Raw genomic sequence first — 19,676 nt, 5'->3', positions numbered from 1 at the left:
TTTCCCGATACTCCAACTCCTGCCGGCGCCCGCGAGACGCGACAGGCAGCGTCGGCCTCCGCTCGAGGGCGACTTGGGGAGGGGGAGCAGCGGCAGAAAGGAAGGCTCTCCGTCGTCTTCCCTTTCGTTCCAGACCCCCCCGCGCATGCGCTATAAGCTGCTTAGAGAGCCTTCGGCTTTCAGGGAAGGTTCGTTCTCTTTGGTTACCCAGTAAAGGGGGAGAGAACCCTGACGCAAAAATCGGCCGTCAACTTGCTCGGCCTGCCACAACTAAGACCAACTTGCCAGGTCGCTGATCGCCCATATCATCGATTGGGGCGGCTGTGCTTTGTCGTTCGGACTGAGGGTCGGGCAGGGGGTGCTGTTGCAGAGTTGCACATCCCCGGGCGCTGCGCCCAGCTTCTCACTGGAGTCTCTTTTATTTTACGCCTCTTGAGGGACTGAAACTCAACGATCCTGAAAGCAAATCCATGGTGTCATAGGCTGTTACGATTAGTTTGCCCATTGTGTGAGAATCTCTACTATTTTCTCCATGTCATGGATTAGGATAAGGACTTTGTGATATTGTAACTCTTGTATAAAGGAAAGATTGCTGTCTGAGAATAAGGAATGACATCATTGATTTGTTGATCTTGGATGAAGGCTGTACGAAACGGAAGTTTCACTCCGGAGAATTTCATCATCATGGCTCTGTGAGGACTTCTTCTTTGTCTGTATACCTGGATAAAATATATACGGACTTTGGTTATTCACTATCATATGGAAATTTAGGATTTTGTGATATTATATAGCAGCATTTTTGTACAATTTCCTTTGTGTCTTGTGCTTGTTACTGTTAATGTACAGGCATTTGCAGTGGAGCATCGACATGGCAATACTGAACAACACACTTCCTTTGCCTAAGCCCCCTGAGTGTGCAATTTTCCCTGTACAACAGGAGGGCTTTTTCAGGCATTAGAAAAACAGTAGTTGCTATATCATTATAATGCTATACTAATATTTTTGTTGTTGTTCAGTTGCACAGTCGAGTCCGACTCTTCGCGACCCCATGGACCAGAGAGTCTTCTCCAGCACCATAGTTCAAAAGAATCTATTCTTCTGCGCTCGGCCTTCCTTATAGTCCAACTTTCGCAGCCATACATGACTACTGGGAATACCATTGCTTTGACCATGCGGATTTTTGTTGGCAGGGTGATGTCTCTACTTTTTATCATGCTGTTTAGGTTCGCCATCGCTTTCCTCCCAAGGAGCAGGCGTCTTTTAATTTCATGGCTGCAGTCACAGTCTGCGGTGATTTGGGATCCCGGAAACGTGAAGTCTGACACTTCTTCCACGACTTCCCCTTCTATTTGCCAAGGAGTGATGGGGCCCGATGCCATGATCTTAGGTTTTTTGATGAGTTTCAAGTCAACTTTTGTGCTCTCCTCTTTTACTCTGAGCAAGAGGCTCTTTAGGTCCTCTTCACTTTCTGCCATTAGAGTAGTATCGTCTGCATATCTGAGGTTGTTGATCTTTTTCCCAGCAATCTTAATTCCGGCTTGTGATTCATCCAGGCCAGCATTTCACATGATGTACTCTGCATATATATTAAATAAGCAAGGTGACTTTATACATACTTGTCGTACTCCTTTTCCTATGCGAAACCAATCAGTTGTTCCATATCCGGTTCTAACTGTTGCTTCTTGACCCTTATACAGGTTTCTCAAGAGACATGTGAGGTGGTCTGGTACTCCCATCTCTTTGAGGACCTGCCATAGTTTGTTGTGATCCACACAGTCAAAGGCTTTAGCATAGTCAATGAATCAGAAGTAGATGTTTTTCTACTAATATAGCAGTTAACAATTTTTTAAAAGCTGTGCTGTGGTGTGTGGGGGAGGGGAGAGTCACATTGCCTGCAGGGGGCTGAGGCAAGGAAAATGTTATGTATTGAGACTAAGCCTTTTCCTTAAGCTGTACCAGGAACGGGTTGAGCTTGCTACTTTAGAACAATAGCTTGCCAGGATCCTGGAGGAAACCAATAGATAAGTCGTGTAATGTAAATAGCCTATCACGGGGAGTGTGTGTGTGTTGGGTGTAGTATTTAACAGAAAATTACCCAGATAGGACCTTCAAAAATATACACTTTCCCATCCACACATCTTTCCACAGAGACTGTACAAAAACTGGTTTGGAAAGTACAGCAAAGGAGGGGAAGAGCTAGGAAGTGGACAGTTAGAGGACAATATTATGTGGATGCTCCATTTTTTTAAATAAAAAGACCACTACAGTTTGGATGCCAAACTGAAACAAAGCCTACATGTGGGAGCAGCCTTTGTTGTGGTGCATGGAATATGTGATAAAAGGATTATAGCTGGACAGTTTCTTTAAAACAAAAGATGTGGGCAACCCTGTCAGTCCCTAACCACCTTGACTGGAATTATGGAGATAATCCTGTTTTCCCTGTACTCAGGTCACTATAATGAGCTATTCAGAAAAATGTGTTTTGTTTCCTACCCAAGCAACGGTTTGGATTCATATGCTGGTTTAACAAGCACAGTTGTGATAGTGCCTATAAGAATTCCTTTTCCATCTTTTGAAAAAGCTTTTTCTTAATGTTTCTAGAGGCTGAGCAGCCCTCCTTGTAATGGAAGTTCATAGGGTTGCCAAGTCCTACCTATTGCTGCAGCGGGGGACTCCTGCTCGCTGCTGGAGCCCGTGCGTGCGCCGCAACCACATCACCCGGAAGTGTGGAAAACCATAGAGTTTTCCCTCGGATGACCGTGGCCCCGCCCCCAGCATGCCCAGCGTGGTCGTGTCACTTCCGGGTGACGTGCACGTCACGTACTTTGGGGGTGGGGTTCCCTCCGGGGCCCGATTCGCCGGTGGCGGGGAACGGGCCTCTGGGATGAGGGTTTCCTCGCCCCCCGGGGGGACTTGGCAAACCAACATTTAAACAAGCAAGCAAATTACATAAAAGAAGAGTAACCTCTTTCTCTCCAACAGTGTCTTGCTGTTTGAGAAGTCTTCTGATTTTTCCTTTTTAAAAACAGTTATTTGGTGGTGTAGAGTCTTTCTCTGGTGTACCCCTCACAGACCACATTAACAAACAAAGCAAGAGGTATTCTTCCTCACTCCCTGACAGTCAGGCAGTTGCTTCCTGCTCTCCATTAAGCATGGCCAGATGACAGTGTCACTAGCAATGGATGGAGCTAGCATCAACAACATTCCGATCCTATCCTGATTAAATCTTTATTTATTAAGGGTATTTGTATGCCACGACTTGAGAGTTCTGCTCAAGGTGGCTTACAATTAAAACCACAATATTAAAAACAAGCTATTAAAACAAACCATTGGATATAAGCAGCATTAAAACTATCCATAAAACAGAAGCAGGCCATTTAAAAAGATGGTAAGATAAAACCTTTAATTAAAAGTCTGGTTAAAAAGTCTGGCACGTAAAAGAAAACAAAATAGGCACCAGACAAGCTTGGGGGGGGGGGAATTCCAGAGGCCAGGTCCCACCGCAGAAAATGTCTTGTATCTAGTTGCCACCCACCTCAGCCCTGATGGCAGGGCACAGAGACCAGGGTTTGAGAGACAGATCTTAACTGGTGAGCTGGATGATATGTGAGGAGACAGAATGGGAAGAAGCATCCTATTCATCTTTTCTTGGAAGTTAAAAAAAAACCTGGAAGTGAGGGGGGCTTCTCTGTTAGGGATATTAGCCTACAGGATCCCCCAGAATTACAGTTCATCTCCAGACTTCAGAGATCAGTTCCCCTGGAGAAAATGGATACTTTGGAGGGTGGACTCTGTGGCATCAAATTGCACTGAGGTCCCTGTCCCCCCCAAGCTCCACTCCCAAACCTCCAGAAGTTACCCAACCTGGATCTGACAACCCTATCCCCCATCCCCCACCAGTGGCCATTTGGTTGTCTTTTCTGATCATTTTGATTGTCTTTTCTGTACCTTTTCAAGCTCTGCAATATCCTTCTTCAAGTATGGTGAGCAGAACTGTACACAGTATTCCAAGTGTGGTCTCACCAGAGATTTGTATCAGGGCAGTATGATGGCAGCAATTTTATTCTCTATTCCTATTCTAATTATGGCCAGCATGGAATCCACCTTTTTCACAGCAGCCGTGCACTGGGTCAGCATATTCACTGAGCTATCCACTACCACCCCAAGGTCCCTTTTTTGGCCTGTTGGTGCCAGGTCAGATCCCATTAGTGTGTATGTGAAACTTGGATTATTTGTTCACATTGAATTTCATTTGCCATTTTAATGCCCATTCTCCCATTTTGAAGAGATCACTTTGGAGTTCTTTGCAATCTGTTTTTGTCTTAACCACTCTAAATAATTTGATGTCACCCGCAAATTTGGCCACCTCGCCACCCACCGCTAACTCTGTAATTTATGAACAAGTTGAAAGGCATTGGTCCCAATACAGATCCCCAAGGGAGCAGTTCTATGGAGGTGGGTTGGGAAATGGTTTTAACCAGCAAAGCACAATGAGGTAAGTGGGGGGAGGGGTTGCTTCCCCTTACCTGTGCACTTTTTAAATATAAATTTATTTTATCTGGACATTTTATACCACTTTTCTATATCAAAGGGGCCCAAAGTACAGAAGTTTTCAAAAGAAACTTAAACAAGCAAGACAAACTAAACAGGCACATCCTGGGCAGGTCCTCATTCACTGTGCTGGCTGGCATACACCTCTGGCTGTAAAACAAGGGCCAAGAGCCCTTTGGCTCAAATGTAAAGGGCTCATACCTCTAGCCACACCCCAACAAGTACCTGCAGGCAGAGAAGAAAAACCAAACTTGGCTGATGCTGGCTAACAGGCTCTTCTGAACCTCCTCTCACTGCCTCCATTTTGCATGCGAACTGGTGGATGTATAAATAAATGCCTATGAATGCCCACATCATATGAGAAAAGGCTGGAAGGGCCTGATTCCGCAACCGGGGAAAGGAACAGCCTGGTTCCTCTGAACAAATTATTGAAAACAGTAGCTTCCTTTGAGTTTTCTGAGTGACTGTGTGTGTGAAGAGGTGCAGCAATTGTTCTTGGTAAGACAAACAAGCTCTTTTTCATCAAAAGGCACAGGTTTAAACAGTAGAAAACAAACATTCCACATGTAATAAAGATTTTTATCACTGACAGGTGCAATTCATTCAAATACCAGAATCCAAGGACAAATCCCTGTTCAACTTGTACCTGCTTTCCACTCCAGGATTTGAAAAGTACTGGACTACAGTTTATAGATTACAACACAAAATGCTGGAAACATCTGAATGAACACACCATTAACAGAATTATGGTGAATAGAACTGTTAGGCCAAAAGATGGATGTAGTACTAGGAAAATATTGCCACCCTAATCAAAACTCTCGTGGTGGCTGTGAGATGGAAAAGGCGTCTAGGTGGCAGCTAAAAGAGAACATGTGAGATAATTAGCATCACATTGACTAAATTAAGGCAAAGATAAAGAGACAACATGGGCATAATAGTAACAGGGCCCTGCAAATAGAAGGGTGGTGATTGACACTATCAGATTTAACGTATATGGAAAGTTCCTAGACAATTCAGTCAAATCAGCTGCAGTTTGAGAGCACCTTTCCAAGGCAGCAGTGTGCCGAGTGCATTGTGGTAATCCTAGTCAGGATGTTATTCAGATATTAATGCCATTGGCTGTCAGACTTCTCCAGGCCAAGGTGTAGGTAGCTGGCATACCTGCCTAAAGAGGTAAAAAGTGGCCCTGTAGATTGATTATAAGGCAAACAAAAACAGATTCTGAGTAGCAAACAGCTAATCCAATAACAAACATTTCTTCGAAAACAGCCAGACAAGGTGATGGGACCTTTAGAGCACCACCCTAAGCAGAGCCATGGACTTAGAAGAGCGTGACTCTGCATATGAAGGCATTCTTAGAAAACAAAGGTGTGAAGGGATTATTGAAGAAGGATGAGTTTGCAGAGAAGGTAAATGAATTTTGGGCAACCACTGAAAAATGTTGAAGATCTTCCTACAGTTGAGCCAGGGCAAACAAAGAGAGAAAGGATTTCCTTTCAGACAATTTGAACAAATGCAGAGGCTTGAATTCTAATTCCTGCTTGTACACGGGCTGGTTGCTTGTCATTCAGCTTCAGTACAAAGTATCCTTGAAAGAAAACTTATCTTTCAGCACTAGCTAGAGAACATGGAATAAATGAATTGAGGTAATGTACTTTGAAAAGTATGAGGAATCATCAGTGTAATGTTTTTAAAATGTAATAAGGATTCAACGTTTTAATTGATTAATACTAGAATTTAAAGAAATTTTTGATTGCAGATTAAAATTCTCCTTTTCTGATTAATCAGCAGATTTGCTAACAAGACCTGCAGCCTGATTCTACACACGTTGGCTCAGAAGTAAATCTCACCAAGTTCAATTGGACTTACTTCATAGTATGTGTACATCGTCCTTTAACTGTAATTTTTCTTCCAAAACTGAGGGTGCCCTGAATGTTTCTTCCCTGTCCCATGGTCATGGCTGTAATAAGAAATATCCATATTCCCAAATAAGTAGATTCAGTGATAGGGAAAGGTTACCTGCCTGAGGCAGCTGCTAAAGTTATTGGATATTTTTTTAAAAAAATAATTACACTGAATAAGGAGTTAATATTTTTTTAAAGAAAAAATACAGAAAAAGCAAGAACTGATAACTCAATTGTCCTATAAATAATAGCAAGTTAACCTCCTGGTAGTCAATAGATTTTCAGTTCCCAAGGTACCAAAGGTGGGGGGGGGGGAGCCAAATTCTTCAAATAACATTTCTTGCACAGGACAGTATTGACCATAAGACTTTTAATTCACTTTCAAAAGACCTTATACTGACTGATCAGTATTATAGAACTGCTAAATAAATCTGGAAATTGCTTATTTAGTGAAAGAAGCTTGTTTTCTTTTCAGCCATGGCTGGAGAAAGATGAAAGAGATGCTTCAGAGCCCTTTTTATTTTTTTTAATACATGGTCATTGAAAATCCATATGTTTTATAGCCCTTTATAAAAGACCTCTTATCTTTTCCCACAACAATTCTATGGTGTCACATTGAACCAAACTAGGAAATTGCAGATAACAGAAGTGTTTGCAGATTAGACCTCAGGCAATAAATAAAATCGATTTCCCATGCCAGCCAAAATAAAGACTCCTTATCATTGTTTAAACCTTTTGCTCTTTGTGAAGCTTGCTAATATTTTAACCAAAGGGACTGTCTCTGCTCCCTTTTTGCGAAAGGAGAACCCACAGCTGTATTTATCTTTTTATCAGATGTTACGCTATAAAAGAGCACACGATTCCTACAAATTCATGTTGCAGACTGCAATTAACTGGTGCTCTTCAGGAAGGTGCTAGTTAGGAAAGATGGTGCTGTTTTACATTTTATTCCTTTTACTTCCCTTGCACAGTGATGTTGCTGCCACATGCCCACGAAAATGCAACTGCAACTTGTCAAGGAGAGTGCAATGCTACAGAGTTGGACGGATGCCTAAAGAGATTGCTTCCACTACCAGGAGACTTTACATCAGCCACAGCAAAATCAAACAGCTCCAGGTAGGATGCTTTCTTCATGGAGTAGCTTAAGTTTTCCATGCGGGTAGCCAGATGCACTAGAGGGCAGGGTTCCAGATTTCCTGGACAGGTGGCAGAGATGTTTTCCAAATGAATAAATAAATGATGGGGTTGTAGAAGCAGGACTTTTCTCTACGGATGCTTTGTAGAAAAGAAAAACAAGTCCCTTCTGTAAAAAGTTAAGGCTGCAGTCACCTTAAGGCTGCAGTCCTAAAGAAAAACAAGTCCCTTCTGTAAAAAGTCGAAGAGCTCCATTCTCCTTTGCATCTGGTCACCTTAAGGCTGCAGTCCCGACTGCGCTTGTTTAGGAACAGTTCCAATCAACCTCAACAGGACTAATTTCTGCATAAATGTCCCTAGGATGTTTTGGTTGAATATATCTGTACAGTAACTGAATGTGTTAGGATCACTTAAAAGTTACAAAGCAGTGAGTTTCACAGAACAGGAAAAAAGGGAGGGGTGATGTTGATGATATGTAATGTGGTAAAAGTTCAGTTATAACATTAATGCAGCCTCATCCCATTGATTTCATTGAAGAGTAGGTCCACTGACTTCAATGAGACTATGCCTGTAGCTGCACATATTTTGTTCGTTTGTTTTTAATGGGAATTGTCAAACAAAGCCATTGGAGAAACACAGGTAAATATCAATAATTTTTCATCCCCTTCATCCCTGTTTTGAGCTGGATTCTACTTATTGTACCTATATTTCATGAAATAACTGATCAAGTGATTATCACATTCCTTACAGCGGGGACAAAAGCAGGGTTGCACATTGCTAAGTCCATTGCAGCCAATGGGTTTAGAAGGATGTAACTCTGCTTAGGGTTACACTATCTATCCCACACTCCTCAATGATAGCTGAACCCCCAAAGTATTTATACAGCTTCCATTATAAATTAAGCCTGCTGTTGATTGTTTCATATTTTTTTTCATTCATCGGTTTTAGAAATGAAAACGTAACATTTTAAGCATATTGCTCTGCCTGCCTGATAAGGGCCATGGAAATATATGCACTTTAGAAATAAAAAAGCCCATGGTTATAAGACCGCTTTGGCTACCAAGGGCTTAACTGCTGGGTTTTACAGTTAATAGCAGCAGCAAAGAGTCCTGAATTCAAAACCAGCTGAAGAAAAATTTCTATAAAATAACGGAAAATATTATTCCTCAGACATATTTGGAACAGGCACACCAACTCCTAAATACTTGGTCCAGTTCCAAATAAATTTAGTTGTGACAGAGCAATGCTAAGCAGCTCTGCTCAGAATTCCTCTTGCTGCTTTCAAGACAGAAATGTTCTTAGAATTGCAGTGCAACTGATTTTAGCCAGATTGCACCTTTGGGTGCAAGAAAACAAAAGTTAGGTGCAGATGAGTCCAGTTAAGAATGATAAGCTTTCATATTTAATTCACAACTTTCTAGCATGTTTTAGGACTGAAATCTATAAAAATCCTGTGTTGGGTTAAACTGAGACTTAGCTCATTTAGAATGCTAGTAAAAGGAGATATATTTCTGTAGCTCATTATGACACAGCTGTTTTCCATTCCCCGGGTGAGGTACGGGGGGCGGGGCACATGACGAAGCCCTGCCCCCTGCTTCCGGCCGCCCCGCTTCCAGCCCTCATTCAGCCAGGAGGAGGCAGGAGAAGAGGGAGGGTAAGTTGCTTCCTCCCCGCCTCTCCCCACCCCTGCCTGCCTGGGGCCAGGGAGGGCCTTGGCGGGGCTTCCTCGCACTCCCGCTGGCCTTGCAGGTCCACCGCCGGGCCCCTGATGTCAGGGGGTGTGGCATATGCTAATGAGTTATGCTAATGAGTTCCGCTAGCTCTTTTTCTACGAAATGACCCCTGGTAAAAGGAGATGTTTCTGTAGCTCATGATGACACAGCTGTTTTCCATTCTCCTTGTGTGTGGGGGGGGAAACCCCAGTGTATCTGAATAACCATATTGGATTGAAGAGCTCATGCTTTTTTTTAGGGTTGCTCCAGGTTGGGAAATATCTGGTGATTTTGGGGGTGGAGCCTAGCAGGGCAGGGTTTGGGGAGGGATTTATATGGGGTATAATGCCACAGAGTTCACCTTTCAAAGTGGCCGTTTTGTCCAGGTGAAGTGATCTCTGTTGCCTGGAGATCAGGTGTAATCACAGGAGATCTCCAGCCACTACCCAGAGGTTGGCACTCCTGTGCCTGAAACAGAACTCACAAATGCTAGGCTGCGGGACTAGAGTTCCTTTGAACAAGTGCAGAATGCCATTTCTCAAAACTGGATTACTAAAAACTGATCTGAAAATATAAAGTTTTCTTACAAATCTACTCAGAAGATTTATATCCTGCCCTTCTTCATGGCACACAGCTCTGTGAGATAAGTTAGGTAGAGAGAGAGAAACTAGCTCAAGATCATCCAGTGACTTTCGTGGCAGTATAGGAGCTCCCAGATTTATACACTATACTACAAATGCTTTCTCAGAAAGAGATTGTAATGATTAAGGAAGGCTGAGCTTTAGGGTTGCTAGATAACCTATTGCTGTCTTGAAGCATTTAACAAGGTAAGCATGCCACCACCACTGTTCTTTCCACTAGTCCCTAATTCACTGTTCTTTGCAGCAACCTTACCAGTGCAATCCTGAGCGAGTCACATCCTTCTAAGCCCACTGAAGCATTTTGTAACCCTTTGATTCAATAAATGAATGTTTAGTAATCAGGTGTTCCCTGTTTTCTGTTGCCCCAGAAGGTTGGACCAGAACCAATGGGTTGAAATTAAATCAGAAGAGTTTTCAGCTATACAGTAGGAAGAACTTCCTGACAGAGTGGTTCCTCAGTAGAATGGGCTTCCTCAGGAGGTGGTGGGCTCTCCTTCTTTGGAGGTTTTCAAACAGAGGCTAGATGGCCATCTGACAGCAGTGCGGATTCTGTGAACTTAGGCAGATCATGAGAGGGAGGGCAGGAAGGGTTGCATCAGTACTTAGTTCTCATGGCCCCTTCTTACACACTGATCACCATTTTTGGGTCAATAAGCAATTTTCTCCAGGCTAGTTTGGCCAGGGATCCTGGAGGGTTTTTTGCCATCTTCTGGCCATGGAGCAGGAGTCACTGGGGGAGTGAGGGGAAATATTTGTGTATTTCCTGCATTGTGCAGGGGGTCAGACTAGATGACCATGGAGATCCCTTCCAACTCTATGATTCTATTATTCTCTCTACTGAACACATATACACTATGAAAGGCAAAATTAATCTATAGTTTTAGCTTCAGCTAAGGGACCTATCACACTGTGCATTTGGTACCAAGGGCCTACTCTTTAGGAAGTCACAACGAGGTCTGAACTTAGTTCTCATGGCCCCTTCTTACACACTGATCACCATTTTTGGGTCAATAAGCAATTTTCTCCAGGCTAGTTTGGCCAGGGATCCTGGAGGGTTTTTTGCCATCTTCTGGCCATGGAGCAGGAGTCACTGGGGGAGTGGGGGGAAATATTTGTGTATTTCCTGCATTGTGCAGGGGGTCAGACTAGATGACCCTGGAGATCGCTTCCAACTCTATGATTCTATTATTTTCTCTACTGAACACATATACACTATGAAAGGCAAAATTAATCTATAGTTTTAGCCTCAGCTAAGGGACCTATCACACAGTGCATTTGCTACCAAGTGCCCACTCAGTAGGAAGTCACAACGAGGTCTGGCTCTCTCCTGCATGACACATGTATTTGCAACTCCCTACTCTGTGCATTCACCCATAGGATTTTAGGTTTACACTTTTAAAAACCCTTTTGTTTGTTTGTTTTTGTTTGCAAAAGCAATATGTGGAATCAGTGGCCCTCAGTTTCTTTGTTACCTTTGCCAGAAGAAGCACACATTCCAAGTACCTGACTGGTCTTCTTCTACAGGGTAGCACCAAAAATATCCCTATGCATGTTCATTCAGCACTCAGTTCCACTTTATTCACTGGGGCTTACTACCAGAGAAATATGCATTGGGTTACAGCCTAGGCTGCAATCGTATACACACTTATTAGGGATGAAGTTCTGTTGAACTCACTGGAATGTTCTGACTATACATGCTGAGAATTGCACGGTTACTCTCTCAAGAGCTCTAGTTACTGACATGGAGCCTAAAAGAAAAATTCAGATAGCTCTACAATCTACTTGAACAAAAATATTTAGGTTTAAAGTAGTTCCGTTTTGAACACATTTGTGGATTGCAGCCAAAATTTACCAAAGTAGTTCTGATATAGTTGCCAGTGGTATTTATTCTTGTACAAATAGGCCTGTTTGCTCATTAGTATAAACTATAACCATGATTTTGTGGACAAAAGGAAATAGTATTTGCATGTCATGACTAGAAAGAAAAATTGAGGTTCTTTATCAATGTAATTTACTATTTTGTCAAATACCAAACCTGATAACAGTAGCAATGCAAACTTCAAAAGTGCCTTTGCAAAGAACCATTGTTCTGATAGTTTAAATCTCTGAAATAAACATCTAAAATATGTTATCAACATGTAACCCCCTCCCCTGTCTTTCTCTGTGAAATAAATAAAGAGATAGTGCTAATATTTCTCATTTATCCACTTAAAGAAAATGTCTCTGAAATAATAGGATGTTTTAAATAAACTGAGCTCCACAAATCAACATTTGTTAGTGGTTCACAGCCCCAGAGACATCCGGCTAGCCTCGACCAGCCCTGGCCCCTGCCTGGTGGAATGAGCTCCCGTGTGAGATCATGGCCCTGTTGGACCTATTGCAGTTCCGCAGGCCTGCAAGACGGAACTCTTCCGCCGGGTATTTGGTTGAGGCAGCGGACGTCCCCCTCCCCCCCCCCAGCTTCTCTGCCCCTAGTTTTTTGGCCCAGCTTTTTCTGGCCAAATTGTCCACCAGTGGCCTGATTCTGACTGGTCATCTGACTACCTCTATAGTTACACGGTATTTTATGATATTTTATATGTAAGTTGTTATTTTAATACTGTTTTAATTGTATTATTTAACTGTTGTACACTGCCCTGAGCCCATTTGGGGAGGGCAGTATATAAATCTAATAAAATAAAATAAATAAACCACAAAATGGAGTCAAAATTAAATGAAGTATCTTCAGGACTACAGTTCTGAGAATTTATTTATTTAAAGTGACAAGTAAATCGAGCAAAGTGGGTCTTATTTCTGAATAAACTTGCCCAAGATTAAGCAGCATGGCTGTAATCCAGAAACCACTTACTAAAGAGGAAGAGAAAGGGACGTGGCTGAACAGAAGAGTATCTGCTTAACTCACTGAAGGTCTCGGGTTCAATCGGCAACATCTTCAGTTGAAAAAACAGGTAGTAGATGATGTCAAAAACCTCTGCCTGAGACTCTGGAAAGCTGCTCCCAGTCTGTGTAGACAATACTGATCTTGATGGACCAATGGCCTGATTCAGTATAAGGCAGTTTCATGTGTCTGTGCATGTTCAAGTATCATTAAACGGAGAGGCTTGTATGTAAGTAAATATACTTATAATCATGCTGCATGCCCCACTGATGTCAGCTGAGTACTGAGTGTATTCTTAATTTTCTCTGATTAAATTAGTGGGACCAACATCTTGATAGAGATGCCAGCCTCCAGGCCAAAGAGATCAGTTCCCCTTGAGAAAACGGATGCTTTGGAGGGTGGACACTGTGGCATTGTATCCCACTGAGGTCCCTGTTCTCCTCAGATTCCATCCCCAAATCTTTAGGAGTTTCACAACCTGGATCCAACAACCCTACCAGGTTGGTGGCCAGGTAGGGTTGCCAAACTCTAGGTGGTGGCTGGAGATCTCCTGCTATTACACCTGATCTCCAAGCAAGAAAGTTCACCTAGAGAAAATGGCCAGTTTGGAAGGTGGACTCTATGGCATTATGTTCCATTGAAGTCTCTTCCCTCCTCAAACCCCACCCTCCTCAGGCTCTACCCCCCAAATATCCTGGTATTTCCAGGGTTGCCAGGTCCAATTGTTATGCCAGCAGGTGGTGGGAGAGAGCCTTCCAGGATTGGGGTGGCAGGGTGATGTCACCATGCACAACGTCACCAGTGCAATGACATCATGCAGAAGTGACTTCATCACACCAGGGCCAAAATGCTAGAGTGTTACTGTGCGATGCCCCTGGCATGATGACATCACTTCTGCACGACGTCATTGCACTGACAATGTTGATGCATGATGTGCGTGTTCAAGGGTGGGGCTTCCCCCACCGGCCAGCTGGCTGGCGGCAGGCTGAAGCCCCTAAAATGGGGGGGAAACCCCACCTGGACTGGGGGTCTGGCAATCCTAGGTATTTCCCATTCCCAACCCAGAACCTTCAACCCTGTGGCCTGGAGGAATTTGGCAATCCTACATCTTGAGCCTATGGCTGCGGTCACACACACTAAATGATCCACTTTCAGTGCACTTTCCAATTGGACTTTACTGTGTGAACTGGCAAAATCCAGTTGGAAAGTGCATTGAAAGTGGGTTGCAAGTCGATTATTTAGTGTGTGTGACTGCAGCCTATGAATATTTACACAAAAGTAAGTCTCTTGGAGTTCGGTTGGATTTATTACTAGGACTACAGCCTTTAAAATGTTCTGTATGTTGTATGCAAATATCTGAAGGGTGCTAGCTTGGCACAGGATATACTGTGCATAACAAAAGTAATTTGGGCTGGATTGTTTATTAATGATCTTGCATAATGTTATAATGGGAATTTAGGAAAATCTTCCAGGTTTCCCGTAGAACTGGTCCCTGCCATTTATGAAGGAGCTAAACAAGTTTTATTTACATACACACAGTTTGAGCCTACAGAATCTAACTGCAGCAACTCCAGTAGCCATCTAACAACAACCAACACACCTTCTTCATCCCAGAGACCACCAGGAGGCAAATGGCCTGCTCTCCTCCAAACATTGGATTTTTCTTAACTATATCATTTAGGGTTACCAGCTCCAGGTTGGAAAATTATTGGAGATTTTAGGGCAGAGTCTGGGGAGGGACTTCAGAAGGATATAATGCCATAGAACAACGTTTGAGTCCAGTGGCACCTTTAAGAGCAACGAAGTTTTATTCAAGGTAAAAGCTTTCATGTGCAAGCACACTTCTTCAGATGCACACAAGATCTTATACCTTGAATAAAACTTTGTTGGTCTGAAAGGTACCGGTGGATTCAAACTTTGTTCTACTACTGCAGACCAACACGGCTACCCACTTGGCTCTATAATGCCATAGAGTCCACCTTCCAAAGTAGCCATTTTCTCCAAGGGAACTGGTCTCTGCTACCTGGAGACCAGTTGTAATCCCAGGAGATCTCCAGCCACCTGGCGATCAGCTGCCCTGATTTTATTGTTTAACTCTTTACTGCCCATCACTCCCATTCATTTAAATATGTTTAAACAGATTTCCTGATGGTTTGTGTCCATGGAGGAGCTAATGAAATGATCCAGCTGACAGCGCTTTGAGTAATTTTACACACAGACACCAAATCATTTTGCTGTGGTTTTTGTCTTTAGATTTCTGATGTCAGTCGACTGTCTGCCCTTGAAGAATTTGTTCTAACCTGCAGTGGGACAGAATCAGTGGAGAGGAATGCTTTCAAGGCCCTGGCTGCCTTGAGGATACTGGAACTCTGGAAAAATAAACTGAGATGTATACCTTCCTTGCTCCCAGCAAACCTTGAAGTACTGAAGCTTGGTGATAATTTAATAAGTGTTCTAAATGAGTCTGATTTTGAAGGTTTAAAAAAATTAAGAGTTCTTGATATACAAAACAATCCGATTTTGGCTCTTTCTTCTAGTTCCCTTTCCTCTCTTAGCAGTTTACAGAGTTTGACTTTGGATGGAAATAATATGGAATCTGTGTTGGGACCACTCAGCCTTCCTAACCTGAAGTACCTGAGTATGGAGAATAATAAACTGCAGTTTTTTCCAGGAAGCTTTTTCACAGCTCTCCACACTCTTTTGTTCCTCAATTTAAATGGCAACTTGCTAACCAAAGCCCCTCCAGACTTGCCCACATCCTTAGTATCGCTGATGCTAGAGAGGAATCAACTCAAAATGCTAAGATCTGAAGATGTGAAACAACTGGCAAACTTGTCAGAACTTTGCTTGTCTGAAAACCAGCTTTCATCAGTCGATGGAGCCCAGTTTCTTTCCAGCCTGACCAGGTTGGAACTGGCTGGAAACAAACTCCAAACAATTCCAGTCAGTCTACCAGCCACATTACAAAAGATTGACTTCAGCAATAACCAGATCGAGAAAATTAAAGCCCAGGATTTCCAAAAACTTCAGGACCTTAAGCATTTGTTTCTTGACAACAATGTTGTTAAGACGTTTGAGGATGGGGCACTTCAGAGATGCACAGTACTGTCTAACCTAGCACTTGAACAAAACCTCCTTAGTTCTATACCACTAAGGTAAGTGACACGGAATGCCAAAAATGTTATTTTTTTTGTTTAGCTTTAAGGTATTAGTCGGATAGTTAAAAGACATTTAATTGTGATCATCTATGCATTTTTGTATTATGTTCCTTAAGAAATTAACAAAAAGTAATCGTCAATGTATTTTTGTAGTATGTTCCATAAGCAAAAACTGAAAACAAAAGGGGAGGGTATGTGTGCGTGTGGATGAAAGCTCATACCTTGGAGACAACTTGGTTGGTCTTAAAGGTACCACTGAACTCCAACTTTGTTCTACTACTTCAGACCAACAGATCTATCTTCATAGGAGAAAACAGCAGTGCACAGCCGTCTGCAAGGCACAGATGTGCCAGAGTCCCTAGCAACTCCAGCAACATCCACCAATAGACAACAGCAGGTGATGATGCCCCTGTGAGTGGCAAACACAGGCACAGCCAATCACCAGCTGCTGATCCAGCCACTGCCCCTTGATGTAGTGGCTCCCTTGCATCTGCCATGGTTCCCCACTCCTGCACTGACAAGCTGCATGTTTATCAGACTCCAGCAGTGCTGTGGGAAAGTGTAGGACCTGAGAATCCCCTTCCCAGAGCAGCCCCCCAACTACCCACCAGACCATTCCTGTGCATGCTGCATCTAGCAGCCACCAAAGTGTGTCACGTGTGAAGAGGGTAGAGACCTACATGTGGGGTCAGCCTCTAAGGTGCCACTAGACCCCTGCTATGTTTGGCAGCTGAACAATATGGAAGACCAGTGGCACAAGACCAAAAACAACCATCCCAGCATGGGCACTGGCCCACCCTCTTGGACATGTGAAGAGGTATCCCTAAGGGGAAGGCACAGATTGGGAGGAGGAGGCAGGGAGACAGGGAGGGGCATGGAGCTTGTCTCATCTGCTCAGGAAAAAAACCAATAGGGGCAAAGCTGTAGAACACTCCAGACTTCATTGAAACGCAAATCATGAAGAAGTCCAATTGGTCAGGTTGCTAACTCTCTCTGTTCAGTGTGGCACTTGTGTCCTTGTGAGCTGCTCCCAGCAGCCATGGGGAGACAGGCTGAGCTGTCCCTGGCACAGTGTGCATCTGAGAGAGGCGGACTTTCAGGATGAAAAGCTGCCCAAGGCAGGATGCTCCAAGAGCTGGGCTGGAACCAATGATGGGGCAGAGTGGCAGGGACTGCTATGGTCATGCTCCCAGGTGTCCCTGTTGAATCACCACCTGCACAGAAGTGAAACAGAAACAAGTGCAGTGATGGCAAACAGCACTGACACTTGCCAGCCTCAGCCATGAATGTGATAACCCCAACAGGGCCTGCAGTCCCACCCTCATGGAGGAGCATTTGCCAGGAGACCCCTCCCCTGAGGCACAGGCTGTTGTCATCCAAGTGACACTTGCCTAATCCATAAAGAAGTGCTCTACTAGTGCAGCTGATTGATCCAGTGCTCCTGCTGCTGTTGCTGCTGCTGCAGCAGCATGGGGCAGTGATCCTGCAAGGGAAAGAGTCCCAGGGTTGCTTTGGCCAACTGATCTGTGTAGTGTGGCAGCTGCTAGGTACCCCAATCCACAGTTATGCCTGTCCTCCAGAGGGGGGGGGGTGTTCCTGGCAAGGAACTGTATTAACATCCCAGGGTGGGACTGCAGGCTCCCCTGCTCCCCCATAGGCAGCTGCCCCAGGAACACCCTCCCCCTTTGCTTGACTTAGGGCTAGGGATGCTAGCCTCCAGGTAGGACCTGGGGATCCCCTGGAATTACAGCTCACCTCCATACAAAGATCGATTCCCCTGAAGAAAATGGATGCTTGGGAGGTTGGACTCTTTGACATCGCATGCCACTGAGGTCCTTTTCTGCTCCAGGGTCCATTCCCAAACCCCCAGGAGTTTCCCAACCTGGATGTGGCAGCCCTACCCCCTAATCTCCCACTGGTGGCCAGGGTGGTCGTGGCAACCCTACCTAGGAGGGCCCAGTTGAGGCTGCCTCCGAATACACACACAACTGCCTTTGGTTGTGGAAGTAGTGCCTAGCCTTATGCCAGGGGAACAGAGAAAGCACAGAAGGACTCCCAGGCTGGGGCAGCAGTATTCCCACCCCTGCTTACCTGTCAGCATGTTTCCAAACAATGTCTGATTTTATTAGAACAACTTTGGTACAAACAACTATATTGGGCAAGGCATACCAGACACTTGCATGGCTGTCTGCGGAGGTTCAACTGGTCAGGAAAGAGTTTCTGAGGAGGGACAGGATCACACATCCACCCATCTACAAAATACATATTGCAAAGTCACGAAGCCTCAGTTGGCCTCAGAGCCACGTGGGAAAGAAAGAGAATCTTCTGTTTGGATTCACTAATCAAAACCAATTCCCCTGCTGTGTTATTAGCAGTCAAAGGGGGGGGGGCATCGAAAGGGAAAAAAGATGTGTCCTTTAAAATATGTACGTTTCCCTTTATGATGCTAATAACGAGATAAGGAACCCAGTTTTTCTTAACAAGAGAGTGGTGGTCGAAGGGTTAAACAGCACAGAGGCAAACTGAGGTTGTTTGAACCATTTTATAGATGGACGAGATGTTCAAACATCCTCTCAACTTTTTCAGTAAAATCTGGATTTGAACTGCTCCATATTCTGAAATGCTAGAATGACTTGAAAATATGGAGTTCTAAACACTATTGCACCATGGCAATGAAAAACAGACCCTGTCGTATTCCACAGATACCAATCATGGAAAACCCTCATTTGGTTTATAAAGGGAACCATATCGTAGTGTATTTCATTGTTTGTTGTACATACTATTGTGCATTGCTAAAGTACTAGGGTTGTCAGGTCCTCTCTGGCCACCAGCAGAGGTTAGGGGAGCATAGGTGTAGACTACAGGGGGGCTCGGGGGCTCGAGGGCTAGCGCCTTCCCCGAAAGTTTCCAGGGAATACTAAGCCTCCCCTGGGGGCAGCCAGTGCCAGCCAGAGCCTTGCCAACCCCCCCCCCGCAACCCCCACCCCATTTTGAAAGTGGAGGGTTTTTTCCCTCTGCTTTCTGAGACTTCAGGTGGGTTGGGACTGGGAGGGAAGTCAGGGCAGGGGCTTGCTTCCTGGAAGCAAAACCCCATCCTCAGCTCCCAGCAGCCCTCAGTTCGGCCTGGAGGAGCTGGAGGCTGCATGTGGAGTGGTTTCGCTGCTTTCCCCCGCAGAGAAAGGTAAGGAGCTGGCTGGCCTGGGGCAGCAAGGGTGGGGGGATCTTTTCAGGGGTGGGGGTGGACAGAGAGCGCCCAGGCTGGCTGCTGCCAGTCTGGGGCTTGCCTTTGGGCCGGGCAGCCATGCGGGGGGATCAGATGGGGGGGGAAGGCCAGCATCCATGGAGGATCGCCAGCTTTGGGGTGGCTGGGCAGCCGGGCACCCTTCCTGCAGCCTCGTGCCACTGGTTTTTTTCCTGTTCTCCACAAGGCTTGCCTTGGGCAGCCATGCGGGGAGGTCCTTTCTTTTCTTCTCCTGTCTTTCACTTCTCTGTCCCCATCTATTTGCTTTCTTTTCATCTCTCCCCTTCCCTCCCTCCCTTTCCATCTCTCCCCTCCCTTCTTTCTTTCTTTCTTTCCTTTCTTTCTTTCTTTCTTTCTTTCTTTCTTTCTTTCTTTCTTTCTTTCTTTCTTTCTTTCTTTCTTTCTTTCTTTCTTTTCTGTCTCCCATCTGTTTGCTTTCCCTCCCTCCCTCCCCCCT

At 44.4% G+C, this 19,676-nt stretch overlaps 1 protein-coding gene across 1 annotated transcript in view; it reads left to right on the top strand.

Moving 5' to 3' along the window:
• The first annotated feature begins 4,490 nt into the window (after nucleotides 1-4,490).
• The window catches only part of LOC107108595 (podocan-like), an 18,779-nt gene continuing 3,593 nt past the window's right edge, over nucleotides 4,491-19,676 (top strand). The window contains exons 1-3 of the mRNA XM_015409057.1: nucleotides 4,491-4,495; nucleotides 7,427-7,571; nucleotides 15,074-15,975. Of these exons, the coding sequence (XP_015264543.1) occupies nucleotides 4,491-4,495; nucleotides 7,427-7,571; nucleotides 15,074-15,975 (1,052 nt within the window). The remainder of the gene's footprint in view (nucleotides 4,496-7,426; nucleotides 7,572-15,073; nucleotides 15,976-19,676) is intronic.

The sequence above is a fragment of the Gekko japonicus genome, unplaced genomic scaffold (genome assembly GCF_001447785.1).
Source record: "Gekko japonicus isolate JY-2015 unplaced genomic scaffold, Gekko_japonicus_V1.1 scaffold50, whole genome shotgun sequence".
Lineage (NCBI taxonomy): Eukaryota > Metazoa > Chordata > Lepidosauria > Squamata > Gekkonidae > Gekko > Gekko japonicus.
This window is presented reverse-complemented; position numbering and strand designations above follow the sequence as displayed.